General features: G+C 43.7%; 1 protein-coding gene across 1 annotated transcript; it reads left to right on the top strand.

Moving 5' to 3' along the window:
- Positions 1-8803: 8803 nt before the first annotated feature.
- LOC118844608 (KRAB domain-containing protein 4-like) lies at positions 8804-16227 on the top strand. Its single transcript, XM_036752573.1, has 4 exons — positions 8804-8878; positions 9069-9195; positions 9572-9667; positions 15824-16227. The coding sequence occupies exons 1-4, from the start codon at positions 8804-8806 to the stop codon at positions 16225-16227; spliced, it is 702 nt and encodes a 233-aa protein (XP_036608468.1).
- Positions 16228-16512: the final 285 nt, after the last annotated feature.

The following is a 16512-nucleotide window of genomic DNA, read 5'->3' as shown; positions in this document are numbered from 1 at the left end:
TCAAGAACCAGTCACCAGAGCCTGAGCTCTGGTGATGTTTGATGATGTATGAAGCCCTATAAGAAGGGAAGACAGAGCCATTTGTGCAGGGCTCTTGAGATGGTGTTGATGAGGAGACTCTGGGCAGCTGTAGCTAAGGGGCCCTCCAGCTTGTAAACCCAGATGCTGAGACTTTGTTGAACTCTGGTAACTATGAATTGGACTTTGAATCAGACAAGGTCTGTCTGTTGATTCTTGTAATTTGTTTGTATTTTGTTCTGAAGTTCAGGGTGCTGGCTTTTTCCTCTGAACTAAGTGAATGATACTTGTATGCTGAATTAAAGTAAGCTTGTCAACCCCTTTACCTTGCTTTCCTTAATTAAGCAGATCAAAAGAACCTGTGCTGTTGGCAGCTTTCTGGGTGCTGGCTGTGGGTGGATCTTACACCCCCACAGAAACTGCTAGCCGGATTGTTGAAACAGAGGTATAAAGGTGCAACTGACTGACTAAACAATTGGAGAACTCCATGATAATGCTGAGAATGCAAACCTGAGATGTTGGAATGATGGTTGTACTTTTCACAGATATGGTGAAATTTGGAGAGGGATGGGTTTGGGGGAAAGATAATGGGTTTGGCTTTAGATATATTAAGTTTAAGAATGGGACATCTGATTGGGGTTGTCCAAAGGCAATGGGTGATGCAGGACTAGAGCTCAGGGGAGGGACTGGGGCTTGATATGTAGAGCTTGGAGTCTTCTCTGTAGAGGTGAGAATTAAACCCATGAGAGCTGATATGAGGTTACCCAGAGTACAAAGGGATAATAAAAGTGGGCCTAGAACAAATCTTTGGGGAACAGCCACAGTTAGGTGGTCTAATGTGGGTGATGAGCCAGCAAAGGAGACTGAGGAGGATTTAGGCAGGGAGGAGGCAAGCTGGAAGAGAGGAGGGTCATAAAAACTCAGAGGAGAGAGTGGTCATCAGTGTCAAGTGCGGCAGATAGGCTGAGAAGGCGAGGGCAGAAAAGACGTTTAGATTTGGCAGTTAAGGGAACATTGGTAAATTTAGAGACAGCAGTTTCAGATGCTTGGTGAGGCCAGAAATGAGGCTGCAGAGACAAGTAATAGGGAGCTGCAGGAACTCCTTGAGCAGGAGGGTGACGTAGCCAGACACGGGCTTTAGAGAGATCTGCTTTCTAAGCAGCCGAGTGCAGAATGGAGACAATTAGGTTACTGCTGTGGCCCCTAGAATGGGGGCCTGAACCAGTCTTATTTCATACTTCAGCCCTGGACTTCGTCTCTCAACTGGAACTGCTCTCTCCAGTTTCCAGTGACCTCTGAACTGCCCAAATGGATGGTCTTTTCTTGATCCTCCTCATTGACCTCCTAGAAGCATTTGAGAGTTCTCCACTGGCTTCCCCTGAACACTCTTCTCTTCCTTCTTTGGATTTTTGGGACTGCTTTCTCTTGTTTCTTTTCCTACTTGTCTGCTCCTTATCAGTCTCCTTTTCCTGTTCATCATCCATCTTATGTATCCTAACTGTGAAGGTACCCCAGAGCTTAATCCAGGACTTCCTTCTAGTTTCTCTCCACAATCTCACTTGGTGACCTCATTACCCATCAAAAGTGCAACTCTATAGTGATGATTCCCACTTCTCTATATCCAACCCTAGTCTCTCCCCTGAGACATTATATCATTTCATTTTTTTTTTTCACTAAAATAAGAGGCAAGGTCCTCAGCTGAAAAGGACAAGAGGTAGATGTGATAGAGAAAAGAGAAGGTTTGCAATAGTTTCTGGTGGGGAATGAGATAAGGAATAATTAGGGAGGTATACAAGGACTATATTATTGTACATTGTATTCTGATTATGTAAAATTATATGTAACATAAATCATATATTAAACTATATATGCTACTACCGTTTCTATGCTGACAATTCTCAAGTTTCCCTATTCTGCCCCAGTCTCTCTGCTGACCTCCAGTCTTGCTTCTCCACCTGCCTTTCAGACAGTTCAAAATGGATGTCCAATAAATATCTTACACTCAACATGTCAAAAGCAGAACTCCTTCTCTTTCCCCCAAACCCTCCCCTCTTCTCAACCTTGCCTATTACTGTTAAGGACACCACCACCCTCCCCGTCCTTCAGGCTTCCAACCTAAGAGTCATCCTGGATACCTCACTATCTCTCACTACCCCTCCCCCACCAAGTCCAAGGCCAGTTGATGACACCTTTGTGGTATCTCTTGAATACACTCCCTTCTCTCCTCCGACATAGATATCACTCCAGTGCAGACCATTATCACCTCATCCCTGCACTACTGCATACCCTACTGGGAGGTCCGCTTGCCTCAAGTCTCTCCCCACTCTAGGCCATCTTCCACTGAACTGCCAAAGTGATTCCTAAAATGCAGGTCGGATCATGTTACTGCCCTTCTCAATAAACTCTTTCAACTCCAGGGTCAAATAAAAAAAGATGTCTTTGACATTCAAAGCCCTTTAGAACCTAGTTCTCTACTACTTTTCCAGTTTTCTTATACCTTATTCTCTTCAATATGTTCTTCAATCTAGTGACACTGGCTTCTTTGTTTATTGAACAAGCCCCTCCATCTCTCAGCTCTGGGCATTTTCTCTGGATGTTCTCCACACCTGGAATGCTCTCCCTCCTTATCTCCACCTCCTGGTTTCATTCAAGTCTCAACTAAAATTCCACCTTCTATAGGAAGTTGTCCTCGGTCCCTCTTAATTTGAGTGCCTTCCCTGCATATTTATCCTGCATATAGTTTGTATCTCTTACATTGTAAGCTCCTTGAGGGCATGAACTGTCTTTTATCTCTTTTTGGGGCCCCAGTGCTTAGCACCATGTCTAACTGTGTCTAATTGGCCAACTGCACTGAGGACCAGTTGTGGTTGGGTGACACAGCCTTGCAGTGTGCACGTTAGCAGTTGTGAGACTTCTTCTAGCTTCATTTGGTGGCTTCTGAGCAGTAGAAGCAGAAGCAGGTGGTGGAACAAGGACTTTTGAACTGGATGTTCTTCATGCATCTCCAAAGTCAGACATGTTCCAGAGAGAACCATTATCTTTCTCCTAAATTAACCAGTTTCTTTTGAGTGTACCACCATCCTTGCATTCATCAGGGTTTGCTGCCCCCTCATTCTCCCTCTACAACCTCTTTCCTCTGTCCCCTTCTTTCCACTCACACAGACATTCTTGAAGTCACTTCCTCCCTCCCCCACTGCTCCCCTGGACGATTATGGGAGCATTCTTCTTAGTCTCTGCTTCAACTGCCTCCCCCCTGCAGCTCACCCTTCATAAAGCTGCCCAAGGGCAATTCTCAAAGCACAAATCTGCCCATGCCACTCCCTTTCTTGCTCAATAAATACTCTTTCCTTTGCTCTTAAAGCCTTTTACTACCTCGCTTCAACCAACTTTTTTCTTTTGAAGGGGGAGGTGAAGTCACTTGACTTGCCCAAGGTCACACAGCTAGTAGGTATCAAATGTCTGAGGTCACATTTGAACTCACATTGTCCTAACTCCAGAGCTGGTGCTCCATTCACTTCACCACCTAGCTTCCCCAAGGAATAGAGAAGGCACAGTTAGCTTTTCTTTTTTTATTTTTGGTGAGGCAGTCAGGGTTAAGTGACTTGGGTCACACAGCGGTAAGTGTCAAGGGTCTGAGGTCAGGCCTTCCTAATTCCAGAGGTGGTGCTTTATCTACTGCACCACCTAACTGCCCCCTACCAAGGCTTATTATATACCCTACTCTTTCTTGCATTCTTTCTAATCCTTACAGATGGTTTGACTTCTTCCATCTTTGCCTCTTCATAGGCTGTCCTCACACTCCATGTCTGCATTTACTCTCCCTTACATGTTGGAGAATCTCTAGTTTCTTTTCAAAGCTCAGGTTAGACTCCATCTGTAGATGGAGTTAGACTCCAGTGCTTCTGCATGAAGCTGTTCCTTATGTTGATACCTGGAGTGCTACCACCTGAAATTCACTTGTCTTTATTTTGTATGTACTTTGTATATTGCGTCTATGTGTATGTTTGTGGGAGGTGGGGAATGGTGGCCACCCACAATGCAGGACTTCATATTTCTCACTCAGAGTGTTAGACACCTACTTAATCTCTGGCTTGGCTTGTTCACTCCAACCTACTCTCACTTGGGAAACATCTAGGTTTGTTGGTAGAGGGTGAGATATGTAAACATTCAAGAACAGCTGTACCAGATACAGAATAATCCCATTAGTTGACATGTAGGCTAAAATAAGCAAAACAATATATCAGGAGGGCCATGAATTGGGCAAAGTAAGAAATATCTCTACTGACTAGGTGTTCATAAAGTGCTCATGAGATGTCATAAGACTATCCTGCTCATGCTGGGCAAGAGAGAATGGTTCAGAGGTACAAAAATAATTTTGGGGGGACTTTTCATGTAGTTGAGTCACCTCTGCCACACTGGGCTTGGTCACCATGACAAGAAAAATCAAGGGTGGAGGGCCTCCAGCCTGCTTCTCATGATTATGCAAGTGATCTTACCACCTATTTCTCACAGTTCTGGGGCCAAATATACAGAACTTATAATGATATCAAATTGATTGACACTGATTGGGATAGAGTAGGGGGTCTTCAGTGAATCAACCACTCACCACTTTGGCTGTGAAATCACCATTGGTGTGCTTCCATTTACACAAACCTAGGCACTGACAGTGATGACATATTCCATCTTAAATATAATCTTTTACTTAACAATAAGGTGAAAGCAATAATAATAGAATCAAAAGTACTCATTTAAGTCAAATGCAAGAAAAAGAAATACATCAGTTCATGCGTAAACCTGTCACTTTCTCCTGCCAGTGTTTTCAGTATCTGTGGGACAGAATGGTCACATTTACAGAACCCTATGAAGGATAATTAAGGAAAACAGGGTAACTATGGTGGTTTCCTAGGTTGTTATTCAGTATCTTATGTTATAGGTTATTCAGAAACGAAGGGTTCAGACAATCAATCTATTTAATAAAAATATATTCAAATAGTCCTGTTTCAAAGCAATCTAGATAATAATAGCTACTAATGAGTAGGTTAAAACAATCTTACAGAAAGTTTCCTGGGGGTCTCAGGAACTCCCTGCCAAAGTCTTGAAAATTGCTTTTGTACTCTTCTTGCCCAAATAGCCCATAGCTGAGTCCCAGCTCAGTCCATCTGGGAGCAAAGTTAACTCCAGAGGGTCCAGGTATGCCCCAAAACTTCCATGTTTGCAACAGTACCAGCCGTTATGAAAGTATATAAGGTTAATACACACCTTCCCAATTCTTCCAGTTTTCTGACCCACTACTCACCTTTCTGTGATCTCTGGCTGCCTATAAATATTCAATTTATAGCACCAACAACATGTCTTCTCATTGTTGCCACAAAACCAGGAATGGGGGTGGGGGGGGTTCTGTCAGAATAGCTGACTGGACCTACTCTATCCACATGGCTAGGACTCATGCTGCTTTTGACCAACCCAACTGGCTAGGGTCTCTTTACAACTGGCAGAGGCCCACACGGCTGCTTCATAGCCTACACGAACCATGTTATGTTCTCTGTCTCCAGAACTTTCCAGGACAATTGCTCAAAGAACATAACTTCTGTTTTGAACTGTTGCTACCTTAGCTAAGCTAGACATGTTTTAGGCAAACACTGTTTCCCTGGTGTTATGGTAATTAGAATTTGCTGTTCTCTTTTCGAATGCTAAGGCTATCAAGTGCCTTTAATGAGTCTTGCCTTTGTTTGAATGGGGCAGGTAAAGTGGGACCCTTTTGTCTTTTGTTTTGAAGTGCTTCTCAGCATTGAGATAATGCAGTACCTTTGATGAGTTTTGCCTTTCAAATGTAATGGCAAGCAAAGTGGGCTTTTTGTTGTCTTTGTTTTGGAGTGCTTCTCAGCACTAAGGAATCTTTGATTGAATGGGGGGTCTTTGATGATCTCCTTATAGTCAAGGGAAGGCTTAATTCGCACGGGTTTGAGTTGCATGGTTGTGATGCCCTCTGACCCTGAAGAAGTATAAATTTCACCTTTGGGGGCACACTCATTGGAAGAGTATTGGTGATTTGGCCAGACAAGACTCTGGGTAGCCGTTGAAGGCCCCCCCCCCCCCACAATAGCTTTGAAAACCCAGATATTAGTGCCTCTTTCTGGTAACTATGTAATTCCCTGGTCAGACAGCTAGAGGCTTGTCTGCTATTTCTGTGTGTGTTTGCTGTTTTTATAATGTATGCTTGTAATTTCTGTTTGTATACTCTCTGAAGTTCAAGGTGCTGGCTTTTCCCCCTGAACTAAGTGAATGATATATATATGTTTAATTAAAGTGAGATTGTTAACCCCTTAAAGTTGCTTTCCTTAGAAAAGCAGATCGAAGAACTGGTGCCAGCAGCCCTTCTGTGTGCTGGTGTTGTTGGTCAGCAGCTGCTAGCAACACTGCTATTACACCTGGGTGTACTCTCTGATTCTCTGCTTTCAGGTTCTTCCTCTACTCAACTGGGCTTACTGCCCAGCAGCAACTGGATGCTCCATCCCTGTAACATCTGCTGAAATCTTTTCTTTTATCTCTCTTATCTTCTAGGGTTCAGACTCAGGGACCTTTCTATAAATGTCTTATGGATAATAATCAAATTGCCACCTTTCTATAATCAATAAAGGACATTTGTCCCAAATCATCAATAGTTCAAGTAATGATATTCTCTAATTACTAACCAAAAAGTTACCCAGTTCTCCATATTCAAAGTACTGAAGCAGACTGTGTCTTGCATTCAGTATTCTAAAGCTTGTCACATCCAAATAACCAGCTTCTGTCTCAGAACTATGAGTCAGACTTACCTTCAGCAATTACTTCTCTTAGAAGTCTGCACAGACCTAAGCTGAAGATAAGTGAACTGTCAAAGTAAATTTGACTTTGTAACTGCTTTTTTTTTCTTTCCAGAAAGACATTGTCCCATACAACCAAATTCTTACTCCTTTACATATACAGCTGTGTGAGTGTAGCCTGATCTCTTCTGGCTGGGGGTAAACTCCTTGAGGGCACGGCTTATTCCATTTGTGTGTTTGCAGTACCAATGCCTAGCACAGAGTAGGAGCTTAATAAATGTGTATAGACTCATTGAGTCTAATTGTTCCCTTTATCTCCACAGCTCTGCCTTATAAGGACTCTGCCTTTTCCCCAGAGCAGGAAGGGCCAAAGAAGAGGAAAAGGAAGAAGAAACAGTTCCTGTGTGCCTAACAGGGCTCTAGGGGTGAGTTTTCCTCATGTTCAATGGCCACAGTAGCCTGGGCCTTAGAGTGTGGATACATCTTTCCCATGGCCTGGAGCCTGAGAAACTGGAGCCACTCTAGATTTAGAGAGAGAAGGGAGGGTAGAGATCGTGGGGTACAGCTCCTCCATTTTACAAGAGAGGAGCCTGAGGCCCTGAGTGGGGCAGAGACTTTTCATAAGTCACAGAGATGGGAAAGAGGAGAGGGATTGGCAGGTGAAAAAGACCAGAAGGAAGCTGCCTGGGAGGACAGTGTGCCCAACAATGAGCATGTCCTGTAGGGGACTGAGCCTCTCCAGAACTATGGTAGTCAGCACCTCCCTATTCCCCTGCAGCTCCCCCCCACACTTACTAGAGAAGGCTGGAAATGGTCAAGCCCAAAGATTCCGAGATTCTGAGTACAGCAACCAGTATCAGCTTCTAGGTAATTCCTTTCAGTTCAAGATGCACTGCCAGGCATTTGTCAATCTAGCACCTTCCTGGATAGTTTTAAGTTCTCCCCAAGTCAGTGGGTTTAGGCTTTCAGTGCTTTCCACATTGAGAGAATGCTCAGATTTATGATGATTTGAAAAGGACTTTCAGTTGATTTTCCCACTTGACCGAAGATATGTACCATCTTGGAAAGTTCTCAGATTTTCCCCTCTATGTTTAACTCTTTTCTGCTTGGGGGAACTAAGAGATTAGACCAGAGGTGCTGGCTGGGCTGAACAGCCAGCATCAGGGTTTGCCCATAATTAAAAAAAGGTCACATTATGGAGCAGAGGATGGGATGTCAAGAAAAGCCCTAAATGGAAATGTCACCCCAGGTTTAAGCAACGGGAGGGGGAGGGATGGGAAGTGGAGATACATTACTGAGTATAATGTGGCTTGTATTCAAAGAATTGGGTGTGGAATTGGGAGGTGGCCACAAGTCCCCAAGGACTGTCCTCAGGTCCTGTTGCTGTGGATGCAGTGTGAAGAGAATTGTTAAGAACTCTCACCATGTTGGTTTTGGCTGACTTACGGGAGGACATGTGTTGCGGGCCGAGTTGGGGCTGAGTCCTGTCCTCCTTGGACCTCCAGGCCCAGGGGCCTGCTGAGATAGACTCGGGGCTTTGAGATGTGGGTGGAGCCAGGAGGAGGGGTCTCGCCTTTGTTGCCTCCCTGGCAATTCCAGGTCTTTGCCCGGACCTGCCTGAGCACAAAGAACGACCGGTTCTCTGCCTGGCTTGCCAGAGCACATGGAGCTTCCCGTTCTTTGCCTGGACTGCCTGCCCGCAGGGAGCTTCGGGTTAGCGCGGGAAGAGAAGGGGAGGAGAGTAGGCAGAGTCCTAGTATTGAATTTTACCTGTCCTTCACCCACGTAACCAAAGAATGTACCTGCGTCACTAAAGATATAAAGGTGCTGCTTGCTGAAATAAAATTTGGAGTCCTTCACCATCTTTCTCAGCTCCTGCCCCATTCATTGTCTGCGAGATCAGGTCCTTTGCTTAGGCAAAGGCCTGGGGCTTGGGGGGAACCCCAAGCATAGTTACGAGGCTTTGGGAGCCCGTAACAGACATGGGCAAGAGTCACCTAGGCTGGGCAGCAAGGAATGGGTATCGATCTGCATGGCTAAAAGGAATGCCCACCTTGGTGAGCTCATAGATCCTTTGGAGCAGATTGAGAATTGTTGTTTGGTTCTATGATTCAGAAATGAATATAAACTGGGCACTCAGGAGGTGTGAGGTGTGGTTCTGCCAGTTTCTGCCAATTTCCCCCCTCTCCTCCCAGGTGAATAGTAGGGGTAGTTCCTGGGGAAGCCCATATTTGTGTGCTGTTTCAGGAATCAGTAACACTCAAGGATGTGGCTGTGGACTTTTCCTGGGAGGAATGGAGGCAGCTGGGCCCTTCTCGGAGGGAACTTTACCGGGAGGTGATGCTGGAGAACTACAGGAACCTGGTCTGCTTGGGTGAGGACGGCTTCCCCTGGGACCCTGGAGGGTCTTTGCTTCTTCCTTTCATCATTGCTGTGGCACATTATCAGGGTTGGGCAGTTACTGTTTGGCATACCTACTATGGCACACCCAGGACAGATGAGTGAAGACTTGAAAAGTCTCCATCCTCTTGGCAGGAATTGGTCCAATGACCCAATTTTCTTTCCCAGTCCAAGCCCGCTCTGTGAACTCTTCCCACTTCCCTTTTAGGAACACGGGAGAGATCAGCCCTTAGAGAGCTTTTGTAGAGGCTGCAGGGTGTTGGTACCATGGCCATGGTTTTCAGAATAAAGGGGGATTGGGTATTACGAGTTGGCTCTGACTCCAGCACTTTCCTGTTTCCAATGAGCAGGGCTTGCTGTGTCCAAACCAGACATGATCTCCCAGTTGGAGCAAGGGGAAGCACCTTGGATACCAGAGGGAGAAGGCCCAAGGTGCAGGTGTGCAGGTGAGCGAGGGACAGCAGCAGGCTAGGCTTGGGCAGTGACAGCACAGCCGGCCATCAAGGGGAAGGAGGCACTTCAGATAGTCTGTATTGGCGGCTTTCCTCCAAGCTCCCCAGGTCTGGGGTTGTCTGGCATGACCCGCTTCATACAGCCTCATCTTCACCTCTCCAAACCCCAAGTCATAGATGGCTTTCCTCTCCTCAGTGTATATCGATTTGGGGAAAAACATATCCAAAACGCCTTGTTCCCTTCCCTAGTTCCTTCTATCCTCATTTCTTCTGGCCTAGTTTGAGGCTTCCCTTCTGGTGTCTTGTTACATGATGGTAGTCTGAGTGTGTCTATTCAGATCCTGCCCTCTTCACTCTCATTGGGTCATGTCAGTCTCTCCAGGGACTTTTGCATTCTGAGGAAAAGATATTAACAAAGAGGTGATGATGTGGTCCTGCCTCAGAATTTGTTCCACTGTAAGCCAGTTTGGCAGCTAGGTGGCATAGTGGATAAGAGTGGGGCCCTGGAGGCAGGAGAGGCAGAGTTCAGATCTGGCCCTGGGCAAGTCACTTCACCTGATTTCCTTCAATTTCCTCTTTTGTAAAGTGAGCTGGAGAAGGAAATGGGATCTTTGCCAAGAAAGCCCCACATGGGGTCATGAAGAGTTGGATATGACTGAAACACCTAAACGACAACAACAAAACCCAGTTTTTTCAGTCCTGATGCTCTTCCAGAAAAGGCTGCTGGGAATGATTTTGTCAAGAGAGAGCCTTGGCTCCTTTCCATAACACCCCCAGACTACAGTGGTAGAATCCTGATCTCTGGGGCAAAGGTTATCAGCCCGTGCCCACAAACAGAGGAACTGACAGATCCCCCCAGCTTTTCATTTGGTGGTTTTTACCTCTCTTTGCAGATGTCACGGGTTCAAGGTGATGCTTCTGTGATATCTAGAGTTTGAATATTTGTTCTGATGTTAGTGGGTAATTGTCATTTTCTGGAAAAGTCCTTGTTCATTTTACACATTCCTGTCCATTCTTTGAAGATCTTGAATGCTGATTTCCAGCAGAAACAATTGAAAGGAAAAAAGTTATGTTTTTCAGTCTTCCTTTTTTATTCTAGATACATTAATTTTTATTTTGCACAATCTTTTAAGTTGTTAGTACTAATAATATCCAGCACTTGTGAACACTTTGATAGTTGTAAGGTATGTCACAGGCACTATGTCACTTGATTGTCAAAAACAACCCTGAGATTGGTTCTGTTACTGTTTCCATTCTACAGATGAGGCACCTGGGGCTCAGAAAGGTTAAGTGACCATGGTCACACACCCAGTGTGGGTCAGTGGTGAGACTTAACCCAAGGCTTCTGACTGAGGGCAGCTCTTTGCACTAGAACATATTTTGTGTGTGTGTGTGTGTGTGTGTGTGTGTATACATATAAACATATATATATATATATATGTATATATGTGCATATATACATACATATAGTGAAATGCCCTTATTTCCTATCGGTTTCCATTCTGGAAGTGGTTTTTAAGCCAGGCTGACAATATCAGACTCAGGAGATAACCAGTCCAAAACAAAGCTGGTCACTCTGAACACTTGGGAGTTGAGGGAGTGTTTCAAACAATTTGGCTAGCAGCTGCTGTGGGGGTGAAAGACCAACACAAGCCTAACAACAAGAAAGCTGCCAGCACAGGTTCTTTAGATCTGCTTTACTAAGGAAAGCAACATTAGGGGGTTAACAATCTTACTTTAATCCAGCATATACATATATCATTCACTTAGTTCAGGGGAAAAAGCCAGCACCCTGAACTTCAGAGCAAATACAAACAAACGACAACGATATATTATAAACAGACCAAATACAATTCATAGTTACCAAGAAGGCATGAACACCTGGGTTCACAAGCTGGAGGGCTCTTAACTACATCTGCCCAGAGTCTCCACATCAACACTCCTCAAAGAGCAAGAGCCCCCAGCAAATAACTCTGTTCTCTTTTTATACACTCCTTAGCCGTCATCAAATGTCATCTGAGTGACCAGAATTTAGGCTCCTACTATTGGCTCTGGTCTTGGCAACTCCCCTTAGGACTCTGAGCGCTTCACGCCCACATGGGCTTAGCACCTAGTAGTTAAGGGTTTGGGTCTGGGGTTTTGCACCTAATAAGGCTCAATCAAAGGCACTTAATTAATTTATCATTCTAAAACAGTAAGAAAGTCCCACCTTAGTTACCAATGCAGGGAGTCGGAGTGGAATGGAGACCTGAAGCGGCTTTGGCTGTGGATCTATATCTGTAAATACCTGGCGATTGGGCTCCTGGTTCTGGTCAGAACTCACTCTGGGTGTCAGGACCATCAATGTCCATCTCCCTTAGGATGCTGACTTATAAAGCACACCCAGGAGACCCATAGAGCAAGCTCTCATCTTCAGGCCCCTGACCTAACAGAGGCACAGTCCTCCTGCATCTTTTAGAGCCTGAAGCTCTATTGTCTTTGGTCGAGGTCCATTTTAGATCTTGAGGAGTGCAGGACAGTAAGGAACTCTGGGGAGGAAGACAGTATAGTCCTGATCTTGTCAAGATGAAGGGAGACAAGTGAACCCCGAGCAGGCATGATGGCCTGGGAGAAGGGGGTGGGGCCTAGAGAGTGGCAGTAAGGATGAAAAATATTTTAGGATTAAACTGAGACAGAAAGATAGCTAGATAGCATTTATGTGGTGCTTTAAGGTGAGCAAAACAATTTAGATATATTATCTCATTTTATTTTCACAACAGCTTGTGAGGTAGGTGCTATCATTTCCATTTTACTGATGAGAAAACTGAGTCTGGGTGTTTCAGTGACTCAGCCTAGATCACACAGGTAGCAAGCATCTAAAGTAGGATTTGAATTCTTATCTTCTTTCCTCAAAATCCAGTGTTCTCTGCCTCAAAAGATGGACTATCATAAACAGAGAAGGAAGTTTCAGAATTCACGATCATGGAGGAAGCAGAGTTCTAGAGTTAGATTAAGGTATAACCAACCTTATGAGGGGCTGAGGTGGAATGAAAATAATGTCCATGGAAACTGGGGAACTTGAACCAAACAGCTGGATCATTGTGCTGGGCATTTGAAAGATGGTAGAGGATGGAAGAGGTATGTCATGGCAGCTGGGCCTCCCAAGGGAGATGGTGGATTTCTTTACATTGGAGATTATCAAAGGAGTTGGATGACTAGCAATTTGGTGTCTTCTAAAGTTGGGTTTGCTTTTTGGATTGAAGTTGGACTAACTGGGTAATGAGGTCTCTTCTAACACTGAAATTCTAGGATTCCCAGGAGATCTTGTAGAATGATGCTAAGATATATGGGAATAATCATTGTTGGATGGACATGAGAACTTGGGCACTATGTTGATGGAGCTATAAATTAGCCCAACCACTCTGGAAAGCATTTGAAATACTCAACAAAAGAGACTTAGATGTCCATTCCCTTTGATTCAGAGATCCCATTCCTAAGCATATACTCTAAAGGAGGCATAGGAAAATAATTCTGTCCTACATATACCAGAATATGGACTGATGCATTTTTTTTGGTAGCAAAAGCTTGTTAAGAAAAATAGATACCCATCATTTAAGGAATGGCTAAAGAAATTTGGTACATGAAGGTAAGAGAATATTACTTTAACGTAAGAAACCATAAAGAGTCCGGATAACCTTGGGAAGCTCTCTTGTGAACACAGGAAAAGTGATGTAAGCAGTAGCAGGAAAACAATATACACTCTGAGTATAACGGTGTAAACGGAAGAACAATGATTTCAACCAAGGAGAAAGTGAATGCTTAGTAATGATAATCATGAGCAAGTTTGTCCCTGAACAGTCCAATGGAAAATGAATGGTTCCCCCTTCTGTGTGGAGGTTTGACACTGTGGGCACGGCACTTCACATATAATGGCAGCCTCAGGTATTATGGTGATCAGTTTTGTTGAACTGCTGTCCCTCCATTTTGTGCTTTGTTAAAGGCTTGGCTTACTATGGAGGCTTGGGATATCTAGCAATAATTTTTTTTTTAAGATTAATGGGATTTAAAAAAAAATGGGATAGTAGAAAAAGGAGTTGGGCCAGCTAGGTGGTGCAGTGAGTACAGCACCTGCCCTGGAGTCAGGAAGACCTGAGTTCAAATTCGGCCTCAGATACTTGGCACACTGACTAGCTGTGAGACTTTGGGCGAGTCACCTAACTCCAATTGCTCTGGCTTCCCCACTTCAAAAAAAAAAAAAAAGAAAAAGGAGGGTCTGAAAGTGTCATGAAATCAATTCTTCCCTGTAATCTTGTGTTTTGGGTGGACATAGGGAATCCTGAGAAGCTTGTCAGATGGTCCTCATTCTTTGAGAGATTTAAACGTTGCTCTTCTGAAATATTTTGGTACTTATGCTTGTTTTCAGCCTTCTCTCACTGTATTTTGGAGCTAAGATATTGAAATTCTCAAGTGAACTACTTTACTGTCTTCCAAGAAGACTCTCCACCATTAATTCTTTTGACACATCTCTTCTGATTGCCACCTAATCATGTAGAATTCTGAAAGGCCATTGAGACGGACATGAGTGTTGGAAATGTGTTCATAGGCCTTCAGGATTTTGCAATGTAGATTAAAAAGATGAGATATAGAGAGTCATAATAAACCACAAGTAACAGTGACAATCCCTATGTGCTTCTCACTAAAATTGTGGTCAAGATGGTAACAACTTAGAGGAGTAGCAAAAAGAGGCTTTTAATGAAATCTGGAGAGACTGGAGATGGCTGTGGAGGAAGACTGAAATGCCCTTGTGGGATCTGAATGGAGGGAAAGGGAAGGGTTCCTGCTAATTCAGGAACCATGATAAAGATCATGGAATTGAAAATGTGCATGATTCGGGGAGAATGGGACTGTGAGAAGGCCTGCTGGAGAGAAAGCGAGAGTCCTTTGGGTGGCAACATTGGGATATAAGAGTAGGAGAGCCTATTGTCTGATATTTCCCCATAGCCTCATGCCTTTCACCATTCCTTGGGCTCCCTTTTCCATTATCCCTCCCTCCTACATAGATTCTTCTTATTCTTTGTACCTTATTTCCAACTTCATACAACCATCAGAGCCTTGCACTCTTTCTCTGTTCCCTCTTTCATTATATTATTAAGTCATTCCATCTTAAGCTCTGCTTCTTTAAATATATTAAGCGTCAGCACTTGCTCCTATACGCATTGTATGCCGAGTTGAGTAAGGCATAGGAGTATGATACTTGTCTCTTCCAGAGGTCAGGAAGGGAAGCAGCTTAGAAACCACAGAGCAAACAAAGTCTCTGGGGGAAGTGTGGAAAAGACTGGCAGACTCATTCTCTTTGTGTGTTCCTGAATCTCAGAAATGTGTCTTTGATAAATGAAGCCCCAAAATCAGAATTACAAGGGGACTCAGTAGTGATCCATGCTGTTCTCCTACCTAATGCTGGAATCCTCTTTATATCATTCCTATGTGGTACTCATCCAGACTCTGATTCAGTATTTCCCTGTGTGATGCATATATTCCATTGTGGGAGGCATTATTGCTCACAGAAAAGAGCCCTTGGAGGGAAGTTAGGAAGTGTCTAGCCTCTGCTACTAATTACAAGATATTTGGGAAGTCACTCAATCACTCTGAGTCTTGGTTTGCTCATTCAAAAAACGTAATAATCGAGCTATCTAGCTCTCAAAATTCCTGTGAGAATAGCATAAATGGCTTTAATAATTTATAAATTAGTATACACACTTAAGGACAGCTAGGTGGTGTAGTGCACAGAGTGTTAGGCCTGGAGTCAGGAAGACCTGAATTCAAATCTGGCCTCAGACATTTAGTAGCAGTGTGACCCTGGGCAAGTTGCTTAATCCCGTTTGTTTCAGTTCCTAGTATGTAAAATGATCAGGAGAAACTACTCTACTATCTTTGCCAAGAAAATCTCAAATGTGGGTCATGAAGAGTTGGACATGATTTAAATGACTGAACAACAAATACACACTTAAGGCAGCATACTTATTTTTTCTTCCCTTTTGAAGTTTTGCTATTTTTTAGAGAACATAGAAGAGAGTTCAGTTCAAGCATACTGCTTGATATCACTGAATAAATGCTCTGTTCATTCCTATGGCAGTGAGTACAGGGGATATTGACATGTTTTATTTCTTTCAGACTGGAAGTTTAGGCCTGAAATGCAAAAGCTGAGAGCTTCTATGGACCTGTCATCCCAGGACAGACTCTCAAGAGAAGGCACCTGTGGCTCCAAGTTGGGAGAATCCTGTAAATGTGATGCTGGGTTAGAGAGTCAGAAGAGCAATGAGAAGAAGTTTTCTCAGCAAGTAAAAATCACCCAGAAGAACTCTTTGAATTCAGTTCAGGGCCATGAATGTAACGAACACAGCAGTAACTTCAGCCTAGGACCAGTTTCTTCTCCTCACCAGGGAGAACAAATAGCAAAGAGTCTCCATAAATGTGACAGGCACAGAAAGATCTTCACATTAAATTCAGAACTAAGTAAATGCAATGAAAGCTGCTCAAAGAAGACATATTTTAGGCATGGTAAATGTGAGAATTAATTCAATTATAATTCTGACCTTATTGAGTATCATAGTATTCACATCAGGGAGAAGCCTTGTGAATGTAATGAACATAGAAATACCATATATGACAGTTCATCCCTTACTTCAAATCAAAAAAATAATTCTCAAAAGAAAATGAATAAGTCTGATAAATGTGAAGGGTCCTTTTCCCAGAGCATACAAGCTACTGAACATCAGAACATTAACACTGGTGAAAAACCTCATGAATATAATGAATTTGGAAAGGCTTTTGGTCAGAACTTGTATCTTAATGAGCATCAG

Source organism: Trichosurus vulpecula, chromosome 1 (genome assembly GCF_011100635.1).
Source record: "Trichosurus vulpecula isolate mTriVul1 chromosome 1, mTriVul1.pri, whole genome shotgun sequence".
NCBI classification, from domain to species: domain Eukaryota; kingdom Metazoa; phylum Chordata; class Mammalia; order Diprotodontia; family Phalangeridae; genus Trichosurus; species Trichosurus vulpecula.
Note: the sequence above shows the minus strand (reverse complement) of the source record. Positions and strands in the feature narration are given on the sequence as shown.

Bases quoted from the DNA above. Each gene is read 5' to 3' on its own strand.
- LOC118844608 (XM_036752573.1), top strand. From the start codon at position 8,804: ATGGGCAAGAGTCACCTAGGCTGGGCAGCAAGGAATGGGTATCGATCT. The intron at 8,879-9,068 runs GTGAGCTCATAG...GTGCTGTTTCAG, and splicing joins TAAAAGGAATGCCCACCTTG to GAATCAGTAACACTCAAGGA. The intron at 9,196-9,571 runs GTGAGGACGGCT...TCCAATGAGCAG, and splicing joins CAGGAACCTGGTCTGCTTGG to GGCTTGCTGTGTCCAAACCA.